This window comes from Coenobita brevimanus, chromosome 71 (genome assembly GCF_032717465.1).
Source record: "Coenobita brevimanus isolate Jiangsu-jjx chromosome 71, ASM3271746v2, whole genome shotgun sequence".
In the NCBI taxonomy this organism is placed as follows: Eukaryota; Metazoa; Arthropoda; class Malacostraca; order Decapoda; family Coenobitidae; genus Coenobita; species Coenobita brevimanus.
In genome coordinates this window covers 470,645-492,255 of record NC_137024.1, presented here as the reverse complement: position 1 = coordinate 492,255, position 21,611 = coordinate 470,645, and the positions used below count along the sequence as shown (strand labels likewise).

General features: G+C 41.8%; 1 protein-coding gene across 1 annotated transcript in view; it reads left to right on the top strand.

The window, feature by feature from the left end:
• The window catches only part of LOC145406606 (uncharacterized), a 118,544-nt gene that overhangs the window by 15,446 nt on the left and 81,487 nt on the right, over positions 1-21,611 (top strand). The window contains exons 5-8 of the mRNA XM_080277681.1: positions 3,677-3,775; positions 17,117-17,304; positions 18,334-18,631; positions 19,442-19,581. Of these exons, the coding sequence (XP_080133807.1) occupies positions 3,677-3,775; positions 17,117-17,304; positions 18,334-18,631; positions 19,442-19,581 (725 nt within the window). The remainder of the gene's footprint in view (positions 1-3,676; positions 3,776-17,116; positions 17,305-18,333; positions 18,632-19,441; positions 19,582-21,611) is intronic.

The following is a 21,611-nucleotide window of genomic DNA, read 5'->3' as shown; positions in this document are numbered from 1 at the left end:
GAGATATAGTAGTAGAATGGATGTGGAAGATGTGCGGATTGGCCAGGGAGGAAGGTAGAGTCCCGGATGATCGGAAGTCGGGTATAATTATTCCCTTGTTCAAAGGGAAAGGGGAAAAAGAAGTGTGTGGTAATCATAGGAGCATTTATCTTCCTAGTGTAATAGGAAAAGTATACAGTAGGATACTTATTGATAGAGTTAGGGAAATAACAGAGGAATTAGTTGGAGAAGAATAGGGAGGCTTTAGGAAGGGAAGAGGTTGTGTAGATCTGATATTCATTCTTAGATCTTTAGTGGAAAAGTGTCTAAAGAAGGGAAATAAGTTGTATGCGGCCTTAATGGATTTGGAGAAAGCATATGACAGGGTGGATAGACAAGGATTATGGAAAGTATTAAGAATATATGGAGTAGATGGGAAGTTGCTGAATGCTGTGAAGAGTCTGTATAAGGGTGCTAAGGCTGCAGTGCATGTGGATAGTGAACTGAGTGAGTTTTTCTCTTTGAAGGGTGGGTTGAAACGGGGATGTGTCATGTCTCCATGGTTGGTCAATCTGTATATGGATGGGGTTATAAAAGAGATACAAGGTAGGGTAGTGGATGTTGGAGTGGCCCTAATGAGAGAGGGCAGTGTTTGGAAACTACCTGTACTGTTGTTTGCAGATGATACTGTGTTGTTAAATGAAGACGAAGGGGAGCTGCAAGGCTTGGTGGATGAGTTTGGGAGAGTGTGTAAGAAATGGAATTTAAAGATGAATGTAGGGAAGAGTAAAGTTATGGTCTTTGAGAGAGGTGAAGTCAGTGAATGTACAGTGAGGTTGGACAGTGAGGAGATGGAAAATGTGAGTACGTTTAAGTAATTGGGGAGTGTGATGAGTAAGGATGGAGGTTTGGAGGATGAAGTGCTTGAAAGGGTACAACAAGGAAGAAATGTTGCTGGTTCCTTGAAGGCAATGATAAGAAACAGGGAAGTGAGCATGGAAGTGAAAAAGTTATTACATGACAGTATTGTGACACCAACTCTGATGTATGGAAGTGAAGCTTGGACATTGTTGGAGGGACACAAGTCAAGAGTGAGAGCAGTGGAAATGGGTTATTTTAGAGGAGCCTGTGGAGTCACGTGGAGAGAAAAACTGACAAATGAGGATGTGAAGAAGCATTGTGGTGTGGATGTGGATGTGATAGGAAGCATTAGGAGAAACCACTGAGATGGTTTGGCCATGTGGAGAGGATGGAGAGTGAGAGACTGACGAGGAGATTTTATGTGAGAAAGGTGAAGGGGGAGAGATGGAGGGGAAGGCCAAGGATGAGAAGGAGGGATGGAGTGGAGAGGTATATGAGAGAAGGGGGTGTGAATTGGGAGCAGGGCAGTGAAATGGCTGGGGACAGGGTGACTAAGAGATGATTTGTTTGTGGCCAGCCTGTATAAGAGATTAAGGTATCTGGCAATAGATAGATAGATAGATAGAACATGTCTTGAGCAGCATTCATTCGAGGGAAGAGATCATGATGAATGCAATGAAACACCTGTAGGAGATACCAAAAACTGACTTTGACAAAATGTTTCATGCTGTGGAAGGAATGCTTGGATAAATGCATCATCAGAAGGTACCTACTTTGAGGGGTATTAGTGATCTAGCTCGGAAGGAAGAGCATAAAATTGGATACTCTTTGAACAGACCTCGTACAATATTTCAACAGATCTTTGTCGTGACATTATGTACAGTGACTTATAGCTCGGGGTGTGTTGGTGTGCCTCTGTTCTACTGACTAATATTTTGTCAGTGGATCTTATAAGTACATCTTCATTTCATCTCAATACAGCATTTGAAATACTTTATCTTGTGTTTTTGAACATTACTAACAGCTTTGCTTAAGTTCATATTGATGTATTTGTAATTGGGTGTTAAGTGATGAGGAACCCATTTGGCACATATTGTCCAAGGGCCTACATGGAGTTTATGTTTGTAGCAGTGTGATTACATTGCAGGTAATCAGCTGTATCCAGGACAGGTGCCTAGCTCGAATTTTAAAAATGGGATGGCTTAGGGGTGGCCAGGCCTAATGATGGGATTGCCCAAGGAACGCTCATTAGGGAGAGCGTGGGGATGTTGCCCCAGATGTTTGGGGTTGCCATGCTTATTTCAGGGGTGACCAGTGCCAGTCCAGTCACCCCTTTGCCACACCACAACTGGATGGTTGTGTGTCTATCCATGGAAGCCAAATCATCCACAGCAAAATACCAGAAGTGTTGAGAGACACAGTAGAGTTTCTCTGCTGTTTTTCCAGTCTTATAGTGTGTATTCTAGGCTATTCCTAAGCTTAAACCCTTTGATCTGATTATGTATTCTTTCATTTTATTTATGCTAACACCATTAATTGTATTCAGGTTAAGAGAGACTTTGAATTGGAGGAGTTAGAGCATTCTTTCACTACCATGTTGCTTTTATGAGCGCCCCCCCAAAAAAAAAAAAAATCTTGTTGCAGAAAGAATAAAATGGATAATATGTGATCAGACTGAAGAGATTTGCCCCTGCCTCACTGATTCTTTACAAGTTATTTTATCTCCTGTGAGTCAATATTTTATAACCATTGTAAACTGTACCTCATATGAGGCTTGCAGCTTGGCTCATGCAAATCTTCATTGTGCCATATATGAGATCCACAGTTTGGCAAGGGTTTAAATCTTTCCTTGTCCTCTTTTCCGTAATATTTCTCCTCAGCTTAGTATTTACGCATAGCTTTCCATAATCTTACTACAGTGGACTTCTCTTTCTCTGCCATTCACAATTCTAGCACCTCTCTGTCTATTTATCTGGCTATCTGTCTCTTGTCTGACACAGCATCCTATGAGGGTTTGCCTCTGACAAACAGGCTCCTCCCTTTTCTTCCCTTCTTCTCATAACATACCACAGCTCCGCCTTATATAGTCTTGCACCTCTCCATCTTGTTTTCAGTCTCCTTCTCCTCTTCCCACTCACCTTGCTTTCATATACACCCTTCTCTTACTTTTCCTAAATTAGTACAGTACAGTATTTTTCCTCCTGTTCAATCCGTTTCTTATGTCATTATTTTTCTTTGTCTCCTTTCCCTAATTTTTATTTCTCCTCCTCCTTTACTCTTGTTAAACTTACTATCTCTCCTCTTTTGTTTGTGGCCTTAAGAGTTTCTGCTCTTCATCTTTTTCATCTTTACTATTTTTCCTTTGTATATATATCTGTTGTATGAAGGTTGGCCCTGAGAAAAGACCTCCATAAATTTCTGACCCTGCTCAGTACCAACCCCTCTTCCTGCGATACAACCTCCCTCTAGAACATAATTGTACATCTTATCTCTCTGTCTCATTCTCAGTCTCCGCCACCTTCTTTTCTCACCCATCTCACCTCATATACTGTACTCATTCCTTCAACTTTACTAATCTCAGTATTTCTCCTCAGCTTTTTCTGATTTGAATGTCTCTCCTTCTTGTCTTTCCCGAATTTTAATATTTGTCCTCTGATTTTAATAAGCTGAGTAGTTTTCCTGTGCATTTAACAATCTTAATATTTCTCTTCAGCTTTTCCAGACGTTAATAGTTCTCTTTGTCTTTGTATTGTAAATATATCTCCTCTGCTCTTTCTGATGTTATTTTTCCTCTTAGTGTGTTAAGCAGTCATACTAACTCAGCATTTGGCAACAGACCCCACCTGTGGGGAGGTAACTGGCGAGGAATATTATCCCAGTGATGAGCGTAGTGGTGAGATTGAGGCAGCTGAGGGACAGGAGGGTGAGGGTGAAGGTAATCTGTGTGCTGTGCATGTTTGATCCCACCATATTTGTTGTTAATATTGTTCTCTGTGTTTCATCATTGAGCATAGCAACCATATTGTTAAAACTAAGTATACGAAGGGGTATTGAGAAGAAGGTAACCTGTGTGTTGTGCATGCTCCACCTCACATCATCTTTGTTGATTTTAGGGCTGTATTCTATATGGCATAGGAGGCTTTATTATACCACTTCCATTGTGATTTAATTTTCATATTGTACTTTAACATTCTCTTATGTTCTTTTTGTAGCATTAGTAGATGAGCGGCTACTATTGACCTAGATAAGTACGGTAGTACCATGAGAGTGAAATGCATCTACAAACTTGGTAACTAGCCACACTGACACCCTGAGGCATGAAACATTCAGCCATAGGTACAATACATGGAGTCCAAGCTGAGATTCTCACTTTGTTACAAATTTTATTACACAGCTGAGAATGTATTCCCCACACTATCTAATCAATACTGGATAGTAATGAGCTGTTTTGACTTTTGGTTTAGCTGCCAGTCCATAGAATACTTTAGCTGTACCATGGCCAGCCTCAATATGGGGATCCCTTAAGAAGAAGCATGGTGTCTTTTTATGCATGTATGTACTTTTAGTGGTAGGTGGGGACGTTCACCATCCACCCACTCGATGTAGCGCTGCTCTTGGGTGCCTGCCCTTTCCTTTCTTCCTTCTTTCCTTCCATCCTTCCTCTTCTGTCTTTCTTTCCTTCATTCTTTCCACTTCCTTCTGTCTATGGGTGACTCTACACTGAGTGGCCAGCCAAATAGTTTCCTGTACACCAGGAAACCATTTACTGCACTGGGTGGTAACCACGTAACCAAATTATGGCATCTGGTGGTTTAGTGGGTAATTAATGCGTTCCAGTCAGATTGGGCTGATGCAAGTTTATGGCCAAGGGGTAGTTGGGGTTTGTTGCTCATGTAATTCCACTCGGAGTTGAGTGAGGCTGGTCACTTTCATCGTATATGTCAGGACCAACTTACCTAGCCTCCTCATGGGGCAACTCTGAATTAGATGATGAATGAATGAATGTGCTTTTGACTTAGTTTACATCTGTAGCATACAAGAAGACAGTATTAAGGTATAGTATGGTGCATCATCTTAAGAGTTACCATAATAGTGGGACTTAACAGTAATTTTTCTGCACCTTTACTTTGGACTTGGTAACAATAAAAAGCAAGATTAAAAAAGGTAACCTATAATGAGGACCTACTTTAAAGTTTTTAACATAGTTTGTATCAGTAACATACCAGAGGATACTCAGTTGTAATAGGCGAAATAAACTGTGTAAGAAGAAGTGCCACAAAGTGTCCTCAATCATTGTGAATACAGTCAATTGTTTGTATAACTTTACTGAGTATATGTGGAGACCATCCATCCATCCATCATCCAATCCAACGTTGCCCCATGAGGAGAGTAGGAGCCCGGGGCTAGGCAGTTTGATTCTAACATTTAAGATGAGAGTGACCAGCCTCATTCATCCACGAGTGGCATTACGTGAGCAATAAACCCCAACCACCCCTTGGATATAAATCTTCACCAGCTCAAACCGATTGGAGGCTGTAATTACCCACTAAACCACCAGGTGCCATAATTTGGTTATATGATTACCACCCAGCATACTAAATGGTTTCCTGTGTACAGGAAACCATTAGGCTTGTCACTCAGTGTAGAGTCACCCATAGGCAGAAGGAAGAGGAAAGAATGAAGGAAAGAAAGACAAAAGATGGAGTGTAAAGTCACCCGTAGGCAGAAGGATGAGAAAAAATGAAGTAAAGAAAGACAGAAGAGGAAGAAAGGAATGGAGGGAAGAGAGGAAAGGGCAGACACCCGAGAGCAACACTACATCGAGTGAGGGCATGGTGAGCGCCCCCACCTACCACAACCACTATATGTGGAGACATTTTGAAAAATATGGGAAGAAGGTGGAACAAAACATGGCTGAAGGAGAGTTGATCTTTATTCTCAACTAGTTTCACCAGCCAGGAATAAAGTTCAGCTTTTACTTCACTAGTGTTACCTTCCATGTCCTGCCCTTTACTGAATGTGGTAAAGACAAGATTCATTCAGTACACTAAACATATGTTAGGATCTAGGTTGTGATGTTTTCACTGCATGGCCTATGTTTGCCAAATTCATTTAACCCAGAGATATCTTTTTCATTTTATTCTTGCCATCATCTCTCAGTTTTATTCAGCCTATAGACTCTTTGAGCTGGAGGTGTTCAATATTGGCTTAATAAACCTTCCAATACAAAATGTCTTTCCAGCGATGAATTAAATTGTTTGGTGATGGCAATAATATACTGAAAGGACATCACCTAAACTGAAAAGGGTAATGCTTATGTATGCATTATAAGTCTCAATCAGTGGAATAGATTTTGGCTAAGCTTGGAATTTTCACCCATATACTACCCATATTGTTTTATAATGCATACCATCTCAACCACATGGCATGTCACCCAAAGATTTTTTACATAAGTGTTTTCACAGACTGATTTTTTTACTCTTAATCATTTATAAATGTTGTGACTTCTGTGTCTTGATTGAATTATACTAATTATGTTGCTGTCATTGCAGAACTGGCACCCAGTTGTTAAAATGTGTTGAATGTGCTTAGCAGTTACTGAGGAAATGCTTGTATTGTCTTCTTTTTTCCATTCATTCATTAATGCATTTTGTATGTTTTGTTGATGTGCATGTATCAGTAATTTATTACTGTATTGAAATGTTAGCATGTAATTTTTTTCAGCACACTGAGGATCAGCATATTTTGGTGGTACTGTATATTGTGTTGGAGGTTTTTGTATTAGCATTGCATATTGTATTATCATACTTTTATATTGAGAGAACAAAGTTGAAATATGCATGGACTAATAAGCTTGAATACATATTAAAAACAAAATAATGCAAGTATGTGAATACAATATTTGTGTGTATAGATGGCACTGTAGGAAAGTGTATTCATTTTGCACATCAGTACTGTTGCAGCAGCAGCAGCAAAAATTTTTGTATTCATTCATTTATAATTTGGTCACGAAAAAAAAAAAAAAAATTATTTAGGCAACTGATACCTATACTGTACTGTTGATTAATCTTGAATTAGAGTTGGTAATCATTGTGTCAAGGAATCTGTGTAGCGAACACGGAGACATAAATGGCTGTGCAGCAGACAGTTTGTTAGTGAACTAATTTTTCTATCTATCTATTGCCAGACGCCTCAATCCCGTTTGGGGTGGCCACAAACAAATCGCCTCCAAGTCGCCCTATCCCCCACCATTTCACTGCCCTGCTCCCAACTCACACCCCCCCTCTCTCATGTACCTCTCCACCCCATCCCTCCATCTCATCCTCGGCCTCCCCCTCCCTCTTCTGCCCTCCACCTCACTCACATACACTCTCTTTGTCAGTCTTTCACCCTCCATTCTCTCCACATGGCCAAACCACCTCAGTGTGTTCCTCATAATGCTTCCTATCACATCCACATCCACACCACAACGCTCCTTTATATCCTCATTCGTCAGCCTGTCTCTCCATGTGACTCCACGGGCTCCTCTTAAATAACTCATTTCCACTGCTCTCACTCTTGACTTGTGTCCTTCCAACAACGTCCAAGCTTCACTTCCATACATTAGAGTTGGTATCACAATACTGTCATGTAGTAACTTTTTCACTTCCATGCTTACTTCCCTGTTTCTTATCACTGCTTTCAAAGAACCAGCAACCTTTCTTCCTTGCTGTACCCTTTCAAGCACTTCACCCTCCTAACCTCCATCCTTACTCATCACACTACCCAAGTAGTTAAACGTACTCACATTTTCCAATGCCTCACCATCCAACCTCGCTCTACATTCACTGACTTCACCCCTCTCAAAGACCATCACTTTACTCTTCCCTACATTCACCTTTAGATTCCGTTTCTTACACACTCTCCCAAACTCATCCACCAAGCCTTGCAGCTCCCCTTCGTCTTCACTCAACAGCACAGTATCATCTGCAAACAACAGTACAGGGAGTTTCCAAACACTATCCTCTCTCACCAGGGCCACTCCAACATCCACTACCCTACCTTGTACCTCTTGTATTACCCCATCCATGTACAGATTGAACAACCAGGGAGACACGACACATCCCTGTTTCAACCCAACTACTCTAATTCACTTAGTTCACCATCCACACGCACTGCACCCTTAGCACCATCGTACATACTCTTCACAGCATTCAACAACTTCCCATCTACTCCATATATTCTTAACACTTTCCACATTCCTTGTCTATCCACCCTGTCATATGCTTTCTCCAAATCCATGAAAGCCGCATACAACTTCTTTCCCTTCTCTAGAAACTTTTCCACTATAGATCTAAGAATGAATATCTGATCTACACAATCTCTTCCCTTCCTAAAGCCTCCCTGTTCTTCTCCAACTAATTTCTCTGTTCTTTCTCTAACTCTGTCAGTAAGTATCCTACCATACACTTTTCCTATTATACTAAGAAGACAAATGCCCCTATGATTACCACACACTTCTTTTTCCCCTTTTCCTTTGTACAAGGGAATAATTATACCTGACTTCCAATCCTCCGGGACTCTACCTTCCTCCCAGGCCAATCTGCATATCTTCCACATCCATTCTACTACTATCTCTCCCCCATGCTTCAGCATTTCACCACACACTCCATCAATTCCTGGGGCTTTCCCCGATTTAACTTTCTTCATTGCTTCCACAACTTCCATCCTACTGATTTCTTCCTGTCTTCTCACCTCCCTCCTTCTCCCAGCCATTCCCCAGCCACTTATACTCGCATTACTTCCATCCTCTGTGTTCAACAATTCCTTAAAGTGTTCTCTCCATCTGCTCACTTTTTCTCCATTCTCCACTAGTAATCTACCATTTTTATCTTTCAATCCCCTGCTAACTTCACTTCCACCCTGTCTTACTCTTTTCACCTCTTTCCAGAACATTTTCTTACAGTCCCTCCACTTTACACTCAAATTCCTTCCAAATTCCTCATCCACTCTCTTCTTACTCTCTCTTACTAATCTTTTCACCTCTCTCTTTCTTTCTACATATAACTCTCTCTTCCGCCTCTCAACTTCTTCCACGCCCCTATTTCTCATCCATTCATTGTATGCTTTCTTCTTTTGTGCCACAGCCTGTCTCACCTCTTCAGTCCACCACGCTGTTCCTTGCACCCCCCGCCGTCTTCTCTTCCTTCCACACACCACATCACATGCTGCACATATTTCTTCTGTAAATATCCTACACACACACCTTCCACGTCTCCCATCTTCTCCAATTCATATTTGCCCAATCTTTCCTTCACTTCTCTCTTATACTCTGCCTTTTTCTCATCCTCTTGTAACCTTTCCACTCTCCTTGCAACTACTCCTTCCTCTCGTCTTTCCCTTCTTCTATTACTCCATCTTACTTGAATCCTAATTCTGGCCACCACCAAGTAGTGGTCAGAAAGTCCATTCCCCCAACCTCTATAAGCTCTTGCATCCATTACACATCTTTGCATCCTTTCAATCACACACACATAATCAATCATTGCCTTCCTTTCATTCAGTTCACCGCCCACCCTTCTCATATCACTCGCCATGTATACCTGTGGATCATTTTATGCCTGAAGAGGGCATTGGCTATCACCAACCCCCTCCCAGCACAAATGTCCACTAATGCACTCCCATTCTCATCTATCTCAACAGGCACTCCCCACTCACCAACTATTCCATCCACCTTCACATTCCCAACTTTACCATTCATATCACCGATTAAAAACACTCTCTCATTCCTTCCAGTCTTTAATTTGAATCTGAACCTTTTCAAAAAGTATGAGGATGTCTTAAATATAATTTTACCCATGTAACCTGTAGATGATTTTTATTCTACTAAGTAATGACCATTCATGGTGAAAATGTTGGAGAAAGCAATATTTAACTTCTCCAGTTTGCAGAGTCTCCTAAGTTGGATGATATTGTCTATGGGTAGCAGGAATAAAGTACAATGGAATCTCCTATATTGCCGTCTTATGAGACTGGGCACCTGCCGCGATTTGAGAATTTTATGATTTAGAAATAATTAATCTTATGGGAAAAATTACTCATGAGTGTCATGTTGGAAAAGTTGCCCCCTTATCCCCAAACCTACATCAAACTGGTCACCAGCGATCACTAACAACCTGGAAAAGAAATTAATAAAGCATTTAATGGAATTGAACAGTAGTTATTGTAAGATTCTTACATGATTCTGACTGACGACATCGCTTGAATGGACAGAGGAGGGGGGAGGGGTTCCGAGGCTTGAGGCAGGCTATGGCCTCACAGCCCGGGTGCTGGCTGATTGCAGATTTGTCTAAAAATACATCTTGTCACCTTCTGTGATACATGATTGGTTGATGAAGAAAATAATGCTTTAATTGTAGTGGATTTTGTTAATTTGAGCAACTGAAGATTTCATTTTTAATCTTTATCTCTACGTATGTAAACTCTGAGATACTTGCCGAATTGTAATGTTGCCAAACCAAACTATTGGTAGCTGCAAAATGGGGGCGGGTGCTGTGTTTGTTTACTGGTGCGTTTTTGACCGTATTTACGGTTTGATTGTGATGTATTTGGGTGCAGTAACACTGATGGACCTTCTATATGACTTTTTCAACTCCCTTGTGATCCACCATGAAGGAAATTATAGGGTATTAAGGTGAAGAGAGCAAACTGGTCTGCGAAAGATTTTCGTTGGCTTTGCTAGGCAAGTTTCACGTACAGTATTTGGCCCATATCCACATAGGGAGGTAAGCCTAAATACTATCCTGATGGAAACCACCTTACCACAGTTATGGATATCAAGAACAGTAGTGTTTAAATTCAGCCAAAACTCCATCAGACTTAAAAATCATGGGCAAAATAAGTAAACATTGCTGGTGTTAATCATTCTAGCATCGTCAGGCAACTCGTCCAAGATCTTTATATGCTTAAAAATTTGCCTATGTGATACAGAGAAAAATCTCATTTTCATACAGCTTTACTTATTAAGAAACCACCATTTGTGCAAACTCAGCATAATAGATCTTAAAAACGCATTGGAAAACCTTCATGTTTAAGGTTATAGTTGTGAATTGTGTGTAATTTCCACAAATTACTGATGTTGCAGATTGTTGCCCATAGTAGGAATTCGTTGTTTAGAAACGTGCGATTTAGGAGATTCCACTGTACCGTATGTCATTGGACTGAATACATTGTGTATTTTGTGCTGAATCAGATATAGCAGGTACAGTTGTTCATTATTTTGCTTCAGTTGTGTGCACAGGTAAGAAGTCTTGGTGATGATTTTTATTATTATTACAATGGCCATTGATGATCTGAAGCAACACCTGAGGTAGATATATAAACTTCATAACTAAGTCTGCTGAGGCATGTTGGTTGAAACTGTATTGTTTGTATGAAGCTTTCCTATTAATATATGGAGTAATCAGTAAGAGATGCAAATTGTTTAGAAAAAATAAGAAAATAAATATGATACAGTGATATGAAAAAGAGTCATGTGTCTGTATTAGTAAAATAGAGAAGATGAAGATGTAATAAAACCACTATTTTATATGGCCATTTATGGAATATTTGAGAGCTTTAGATGTGGTACCCCAGACTCAGCTGAATGTGAACCCAGCGGACTGCAGACTGAAGTTACTTCTCATCTATCTGCCACCTTCCTCCTTGCATGGGATAGGAAGAGACATGGGGGATGTTTGTATAACTAGTCAGTCTGCCTGGTTATGCTGTTGCCACCACATGAAGGCATCCCTCTCTAGCAATGACAGCAAGATAGAAAAGTCAAATGTCATCATACATCATTATAGATTCAGCAGATGACTGCCAAAAAGTAGGAGTTTGCCTACTCCTTCGTTCTCTCAGTCATGTAGTAGGTCATTGTTGTGTGTCAGGATGTGTTCCAAAATGTCACAACTTTTTCCATATGATTTATCTGTCTGTCTGTCTGTCTATTGTCAGATGCCTTAATCCTGTAAGAGATGGCCACAAATAAACTGCCTCCATGTTGCCCTGTCCCCTGCCATTTCAATGCCCTACCCACAGTTCACACCCCCTTTTCTCATATACCTCTCCATTCCATCCCTCTATCTCTTCCTTGGCCTCTCCCTCCCTCTCCACCCCTCCACCTCACTCACATACACTCTCCTTATTAGTCTCTCGCTCTCCATCCTCTCCACATGGTCAAACCACCTCAGTGTATTTCTCCTAACACTTTCTATCACATCCACATAGCAAAGCTCCTTCATTTCCACATTTGTCAGTCTGTCTCTCCATGTAGCTCCATACTCTCCTCTCAAGTAACTCACTTTCACTGCTGTCACCCTTGACCTGTCCTTCCAACAAGATCCAAGCTTCACTTACATATGTTATAGTCATTATCACAATATTATCATGCAATGACTTTTTCACTTCCATGCAAACTTCCATGTTTCTTATTACTGCTTTCAGAGAACCAGCAACCCTTCTTCCTTGTTGTACCCTTTCATGCACTTCATCCTCCAAACTTCCATCCTTACTCATCACATTGCCCATATACTTAAGTGCACTCACATTTTGCATTTCCTCATCCTCTAACCTCACTGTACATTCAGTGACTTTATTTCTTTCAAAGACCATAGCTTTACTCTTCCCTACATTCACTTTTAGATTCCATTTCTTACACACTCCTCCAAACTCGTTCACCAAGCATTGCAGTTCCCATTCGTCTTCATTTAATAGTACAGTATCATCTGCAAATAACGGTGCAGGAAGTTTCCAAATGCTGACCTCTCTCATTAGGGCTGCTTCAGCAACCACTTCTGTACCTGGTATCTCCATTGTAACCCCATCCATATACAGCTTGAAACATCATGGAGACATTGCACATCCCTGTTTCAATCCAACATTCAGATAGAAAAATTCGCTTAGTTCACCATGTACACACACTGCAGCCTTAGCACCCTCATACATACTCTTCACGGCATTCAGTAACTTCCCATTTGCTCCATATATTCTTAATATGATCCACATTTTTTGGCTGTCCATTGTCATTAGCTTTCTCCAAATCCATGAAGGCCACATACAACTTCTTTCCCTTTTCTAGAAACTTTTTCACTAGAAAATAAGGATGAATATCTGATATGCACAACCTTTTCCCTTCCTAAAACTTCCCTGTTCTTCTCCATATCATTCCTCTGTTATATATATACAGCTTGAAACATCATGGAGACATTGCACATCCCTGTTTCAATCCAACATTCAGATAGAAAAATTCGCTTAGTTCACCATGTACACACACTGCAGCCTTAGCACCCTCATACATACTCTTCACGGCATTCAGTAACTTCCCATTTGCTCCATATATTCTTAATATGATCCACATTTTTTGGCTGTCCATTGTCATTAGCTTTCTCCAAATCCATGAAGGCCACATACAACTTCTTTCCCTTTTCTAGAAACTTTTTCACTAGAAAATAAGGATGAATATCTGATATGCACAACCTTTTCCCTTCCTAAAACTTCCCTGTTCTTCTCCATATCATTCCTCTGTTATATCTATAGCTCTCAATAAGTATCCAACGATATACTTTTCCTTTTACCCTAAGAAGACAAATGCCTGTATGATTACCACTCACTTCATTTTCCCATTTTCCATTGTACAGAGGAATAATTATACCTGGCTTCCAATCCTCCAGGACCTTACCTTCCTCCCAGGCCAATCTGCACATCGTCTATATCCATTCTACAGTACTGCCATCTCACCCCCATGCTTCAGCATTTCACCACACACAACATCAGTTCTTGAGGTCTCTTCATTGCTTCCACTGCATCCATATTACTGATCTATTCCTCCCTTCTCATCTCCCTCCCTCTCTCAGCCATTCCCGAGCCACTTATACTCGCATTACAGTACCTTCATTCTCTGTGTTTAACAGTTCCTTAAAGTGTTCTCTCCATCAGCTCACTTTTTCTCCCTTCTCCACTATCAGTCTACCATTTTTGTTTTTCACTCCCCAGCTAACTTCTTTATCACCCTTCTTAACTCTCTACCTCCTTCCAGAACATTTTCATACATTCCCTCAACATGACACTCAAATTCTTTCCAAATTCCTCATCTTCTCTCTTCTTACCCTCTCTTACTAATCTTTTCACTTCTCTCTTCCTCTCTACATGCAACTCTCTCTTCCGTCTCTCAACTTCCTCCTTGCCTCTACTTCCCATCCACTCATTTTATGCTTCCTTCTTTTGCACCACAGCTTATCTCGCCTCTTCGTTCCACAATGCTATTCCTTGCACCTCTTTTTATCTTATCTTCATCCCATACAGCACCTCACATGCTGCACAGATTTCTTCTGTGAAAGTCTTGCAGACACCTTCCCCCCCCCCATCTGCTTCAAATCATATTAACTCAATCGCTTCCCCACTTCTCTCTTACATTCTGCCATTTTTCCATCTTCTTGCACCTTTCTACCATCCTTGTATGGATTACTTCCTTCTGTCCTTTCTTCCTCCTTCTTCTTAGTTGCACTTGAACCTTGACTTTCACCACAGCTAAGTGGTGGTCAGAAAGCCCACACCCCCAACCTCTGTATGCTTTTGCATCCATTACATACCTTTCATTCTTTTACCCACACACACGTTCAGTCATTGCCTTCCATTCATTCATTTCACCACCCACCCATCTTATCACTGGTCATGTATACCTGTGGATCATTTTGTGCCTAATGAGAGTGTTGGCTATCACCAACCCCCTCCCACACAACTGTCCACTAGAGCACTGCCATTCTCATTCACTTCTGCAGGCGCACCCCACTCACCAACAACTCCATCCACTTTCACATTCCCTGCATTTCCATTCATGTCTCCAATCAGAAACACTCTTTCATTCCTCTCAAAGTTTTCCATGCATGCTTCCACATTTGGCCAAAAATCTTCTTTCACCCTGCTTGCCTGATCTTGTGTTGGCATATACACACACACAATCACCCATGTTTGTATTCCCAGTTTCACTCTTATCCACACAATCCTTGAAGCAACTGATCCATACTTTCCTATATTCTCCTTTGAACTCTTGCACACAGCAATGCATACGCCTTCTTCTGCCCTCTCATTCTCACCTGCTTCTGCACATATACCCCATCCATACTCCCACTCTCTCACACTGTCACCTTTCCATTTAGTTTCAGTTAGTTCACATATGTCAGCTTTTGCACCATCAAGCACCTGGACAATCTCTCTCTCTTTCACATCATCATTTACACCCCTTACATTCCATGTTGCAGTCCCTACCATATGATCGGTATTGTTAATTGGAGAATGGACCAGTCAGGTTTCTGTGTAGACCATTCAGTACGATGACATATTTTATATTATATTTTTGCAACCTTCAAACTGTTTTATCTGACATTTGAGACTTTTTTGAACTGTGGGAATTACATTATCCTTCATTAACCCCATTTCTACAGGAGACCTCCCATAGCTTAAATAAAGCCATCTGGAGGGAACAAGAATTAATCATTAAAACGTGCCGCCAGATTCAGTGGGTTAACAGTCGGTTATCTGTAATTTACTTTGAACTTTATACTGTAACAAAATAAAAGTGTATACTGTATTGCATACTGTATTGTAGTGCTTGAGAGAGATGTCTTCATGTGGTGGCACTGGTATAATTGGGTGGCTCAACTGCTTGGTAGTAGTAGTAGTAGTAGTAGTTGCTCCCTAGGCAGTCTGGCCGAACAGCCCCGAGTCCCTAAGGAAGGCCACGGCAGAGACCAGGCATTCCCACAAAACTCTCAAGGAGTGTATGTTGTGTTTTTGGCGATTGTGTGCAATGCAGTCTTTCATGATGTGCTTAATGATATGGGGTGCTGTGTTGCACCCTGGACAGACATCAGTGACAGTGTCATCCAGCCTCTTCTGATATCTCAAGAGGGCTGGATGATGCCCACACCTCAGCCAGGCCAGGTGGACCCTGTCCTCACAAAGGAGGTAGGATTCAGAAGGGTAGATATCAGGAGGCCATGCATGCAGCTGTGTGTTGTCTTTGAATGACTGAATGGAGCAGCGAGTGATTTGAGCATGGATATACCTCTGGAAGCTGGTTTGAGGTGGGAGAGGGGGAAGAAATGTCAGTATTTTGTTTGATATCGTGTGCTGGGTGTTGTTTTGAGGTTCCTTGGTGTGTGTGGATGTGCTGCCATGTAGTGTAGTGGATGGTGTGGGTTTGTGGAGGTTGTGGCAGAATTTTGTGTGCTTCTCATGTCTAGATGATCCTTGAGTTTGAGGACTTTGTTGCTTGGTGTAGATGGTCTATAGGTGTAGTAGCTTTGCAGCCTGTGATTATTTTTAGGACCTTGTTCATTATGGTCTGCAGGATGTTGTAGTGTGTTTCATTGAGGTTAAAAGTCCAAGCAGGGCTTGCATGATTCATCAGTGAACGTGTACAGAATATTGTTTGTATACTGTGGCGGTGGTTTGTTTATTGTGTCCGATTTTGTTTGGGCAGGTGACTGTAGGGCATTGAGTCTTGGTGTTAATTTACTTTTAATGTTTGTAATGTGTTGTTTAAATGACATTGATATATTGTATGTTACACCAAGGATTTTGAGTGTGTGTCTGTGTGTGATAGGGGTGTTGTTTATGGTGGGGTGTGGAATGTGACAATGTTCTGCCATCCAGTTTGTGAGAAGGGTCAATGTAGATTTGGCTGGGGCTATTTGGAGTCTGTTTGTGGTAAACAATTTTTGTAGTTTGTTGAGGTAAGATTGGAGGATGTGTATTGCTGTGTTTGCGTTTTTGTGTGTACATGTTAGTGGTTTGTCGTCTGCATAGGAAGCTATGTGTACTTGTGGTGTGTGGGGTGTGGGTATATCATGTATAGGTTAAAGAGTGTAGCGGACAAAACAGATCCTTGAGGGATGCCGTTTGTGAAGTTTCTGATTTTCAGTGACTGACCGGCACATGTTACATGTGCACATCTGCGTACTAAATAGTTTGCCAGCCATCTTTTTGTGTTGTTGTGCATGTTTGTGTTGAATATTTTGTTTGTGAGGTTGTGGTGGGGGATGGCATCGAAAGCTTTGCCTGGTTATCCAATGTCCTTCATCTACTCCCCTATCCCCCAATAGGAGGATGATGGCTTGTAGGAGCTGGGCAGCGTTGCCTGTAGGTCACCGGGTTAACATTTCAGATGAACCTGGGGCTACAACTACCATGGCTACACTACTTTATTGTGTACTTCCGTGCATCTTGCTGCCACTGACTCCTGATGCCATTGCAGAGTTCCAGCAGGTGGTGATGGGGCTGAAACGGGAACACAAGGAATCACTGGACAAGGTACAGCAGGAGCAGGAGGTGTCTCTGTTCAACCTGCGTGGTGAGCAGGCCGAAAAACTCTGTCAGTATGAAGCCCGGATACGAGAGCTGGAGCTGGAGCTGGAGAAGCTTAAAACTGTCTCAGCCATACAGGTTTGTTAAACTCACACACACTCATCTTTTCACATATATTAGCCTTGGGAACAAAATTGGCTTTGGAAAGTGAAGCCTTCACTCAGTAGCACTGATAAACTTGAACAACAGAGTTGACCAGTAATACAAATGTTCCTCATCCTTCCTGTTCCCCTAAAGGAGGAGGATGAACTGGTGTCACAAAAGCAGCACTGAGTCTGGGCAGCACAAATTATATCTTTCATTTGTTAACACTCTTTGGGTCAGAACAACTCAGGTATTCTCCAACTCCAGACAATTTTATTCAGTTCAGAGTGAATCTTGAGCACCTAAGAGAATATCATTACTATGTCCATTAACTCTGCTGTGGTAATTGTCAGTTGGAATTTGTTAAAGCGTCACAGCTTTTTCCATATAGCTGTGACTGTAAATTTGGAGAAATAGGCTAATTAGCTGTAGGTAGCAATGAAACTTTGTTAGGCACCTTTTCTGTCTGTTACTGTGAACTTGGTAACAGGATATCATGCAAAAAAAAAGATGAAGTTACAAGTGAGGACTGCATTGTATTTTATTTTAGTTCACACCAGATAATTTTACTGTATTCAGTTGAGTGAGTCCTGAAGCCTGCGAATACTATACAACAATAACCCTCTTATGGACAGAACAGATCTAGTTATTCTGTTAACTGGCACAAACACTTATTCAGTTGAATGAGCCCTAGAAGCCTGAGAGTTCTAATACTTTGACCATTAATTTTCTCATAGTCAGAATGACTAGTATTCTGTTCTAACACCCGATGATTTACTCAGGTGATAGTGAGTTTTAGGAGACTGAGTGTGCTAATAAAGTTACTTTTAACATTCTCATGGACAGGACAACTCCAGTATTGTTTTAGCTCATGCCAGGGTATTTAATCAGCTAAGAGTGAATTACAGAAGTCTGAGGGAATTATTTGCATAAAAGGAAACACCCTATGTAGCTGTTGCTCAGCATAAGTTAATTCTTTCATTCACTGATATCCTTGGATAAGACACTGAATTCACCTTCAAGGACCACATGCAAGACATAAAAGAAGCAATGCATCCCAGACTCAGTGCACTTAAGGCAATTACAGGAACATACTTTGGGCAACAAAAAGAAATGCTCTTTCTACTCCATGTAACAGTGATGTCGTGTGCCTCCCTGTCATGGGCCCCCTTCCTGTTTAACACCCACTGCAACAACTTGCAGACCATACAAAAGAATGCTTTAACTCTTTCTCGTCTCCTGGCCGCAATCGTGGCTTTATCGATATGGGTCTTCTGGTCACAGTCATGGCTCACCGATCTGAGCGTGTCTCAAAACTGTGGTGGGGGGCTGGTGATGTTATCAGTATTTCTCTCAATATTTACCAATTTCCTGGGTATTGGACAATTCAGTTGAGAAGATATAACACAGATTTATGATTTTAGGTTGGTAGGTGTGTTTCTCTCTCATTTTGTATACAGAAATGCATGTACTGTATTTGTGACACCACACACCACTTCATACAGAACTTCATATTGTTAGTATGGTTCCTCTGTGGTAAGTAGAGCCCTAATATTTTGTAGAGAGATGCGAATGAGTTCCTTATGCATGAATATTATATTTTCTTTCTTAATTTACAAACTTTGATTTTTGGGGGGTCAAAAATGCAATTTTTCAGGCTGGACATACAGACCTATTTGCGACTCAGAAGGGTTAAGCAGCATCACTGGCTGCACCAATACCACACCCACAGCTCACTTACTCTCTTAAACTATCATCCTCCCTGTTAGAGAATATCTTGATGTGAGAATTCCCTCGTTTCCTTGCTCGTTGTTGTCATGGAGGGCTTCAGAGACATTGATTGGGACTTAATGCGTAGGGGAACCGTAGCAGGGTACCTTAATGAACTCCATGGTTGCGAGGCGAATGCCAGACTTGCATCTTCTGCTGTTGATTCTTCCTTTTCCCCTATCCTCTCTATTCCATCTTTGGCTTTAACTAGAGTGGAATTTTCCACATTCATCAAAATTCTCTTTGATAACCTTTAATAAGCTGCAGCAGCAAAGATTAGGATGTACCTGTGGGCTATTGATCTGTCCAATTGTAGGGATCATGGTACTTCATCATTAATCCTGTGTATGGACCTCTGCAGAGGTGGAACTGCTGCTGAGCTGCAGCTTTTGGATCCAGAGTTGCTGTTGCTTAGTGGTAGAACTCTCAGCCAGTAGCCAGTCGCCCATCATTGGGCTGGGAGACTTTGCTCTCCCAGATGGTGTTGCCATCCTTTCTTGGGTAGGGTAGGGAGTGCATGCTTGTAGCTTGGTTCCTATTTGGGTCATTGGCCAAGCCTCTGGGCTCTGGGTTTTGCCCAAACAGTCCTTTCTTTTCAACAGTCATGGTGAGCCTTTCCTTCCCAAAGAAAATTATGGAAGTTGGTTCTGGTTCCCCCTCCTCCAGTTCTGACAATTTTTTTTTATCCCAATGGTGACGCCGGTGTCTCTTCTTGATACTTCTCTGGCTCTTTCCATTGTTTCACTACCTGTTTCATCCTACTTAACTGTGCCTTCTCCTGCCTCCATGTACAACTCTGTCTATACTTCATCTTTTGTAGTAACTTTTGAACCTTATCTGCAACTTTTGAACCTTATCTGCCTCCGTCCCTTCCTCCATCTTCCTGTCTTGTCTCTTTGGCTTCCTTGCCCTGTCCTCAAACAGCTTCCTGACTCACAAACCCTGTCTTGACCACCTCTCTTTTTGGACCCCATACCTTGTCTCGGTATTGTAGCATCAGTTCCCAAACAGATGACATCTCACTGTTACGACAGGTAGGTTCAGATATTACATTCTCCGTACAACCCAATGACTCTTGTCTCCCCAAAGTACAAAATGCGGCTCAAGCAGGAAAAGTCACATCATTAGTTAACCCATCAGGCAATCCAATCTTAGTCTCTCCGGATGTACAGTTGAATTCGGCAGGAGGCACTGTTCATCATCCCTCTTTCTTGTCTTTTGGAAATAGAAACTCCATTGCCTGCGCAGAAGATATCAGACTCATCCTCTCTGAACAAAGTCACCAGATCCTTTCAGTCCAATGTTACACAGTCCCTCCCCAAGGACGCCTTCAACAACCAGGCAACATCACCAGAATGGTATTTAAATGTTGAGATTTTCCCTCCTCCGTTATTATTGTAGGTACAGTCCTCTCTGTTAAAGAATATGTTCCTCCCCCTTGTCGGTGCACTTCCTGCTGGAGTTTTGGTCATCCAGTGAAGTACTGCTGGTCACAGGCTGTTTGCCCCAACTGTTTGCAAGCTGGACACCACGTCCACATGTGTATCGACCTTCCAGTCCTGCCCAAACTGTGGGGGGCATCATACAGCCTCCTACAGAAAATGCCCTACTTATATTTTTGAAGCCAAAGTGTCCCCTATCCGATGGAAAACAGGGCTTACCCTCTAAGAAGCCTGTCAACAAGCATAGAGCTTGAGGTACTCCCCTGGCATCTCCTATGCATGTGTGGCCCCACCCACTCCTATATCACAGGTTTCCAGCTCATTTAGTGTCTCTACTTCTGTACCTCTCTCAAATTCTTTTGCCACTCTTGCCTCACTTTCTGATTCCCCTTCTTCCTTTCCCCCTCTTGTTAGTTCTGCTCCCTTCACCCCACCTCCTTCCCATACAGTATACTCCTGTTCTTCTCCTCCCTCACCTTCCTCTCCCTGAGCTAACAAACATAAACATGCTGTTGTATCCTCTCCATCTCATATTCCTGGTCTCTCTCCTCCTTCCTCTGCTGCCCAGCGTTCCCCCTCCTCCAAACAACAGCGCCATAATGCTATGTCACCAGCACGTACTCAACCTTTGTCCTCTCCTATGGAAGCAGAATCTCTGCAAATTATCGTAAGTTATCTTCACCATACCTCTTCCTTGCCTACCCTTGTCAGTGGGGAATACATTCCCCCCTTCCCTACTCCCATTCCTCCTACCTCTCCTGAACCTTCCCGCCCCATTCATTCTGCGCCTCCTCTTCACCTTTCTTCTGTTTCCCACTCATCCTCTATCCAGTCACCCACCTCCATTCTGATCACTATGCCCTCCCTATCTTCCCTAATCTCTTCTGTTGTTGATCTGCCTATGCCTCCTGGATACTGTCTTCCTCAACACCATAAACAACCTCTGCACTCCTCCTACACTTGATTCTTCATAGTCATGGCATTCCTTCAATGAAATATTAGAGGCTTCCGTACCCATCGTATGGACCTTCCTTTTCTTATTTCCTCCCATAATCTTCTTCTTATCTCACATCAAGAAACCTTTTTTCA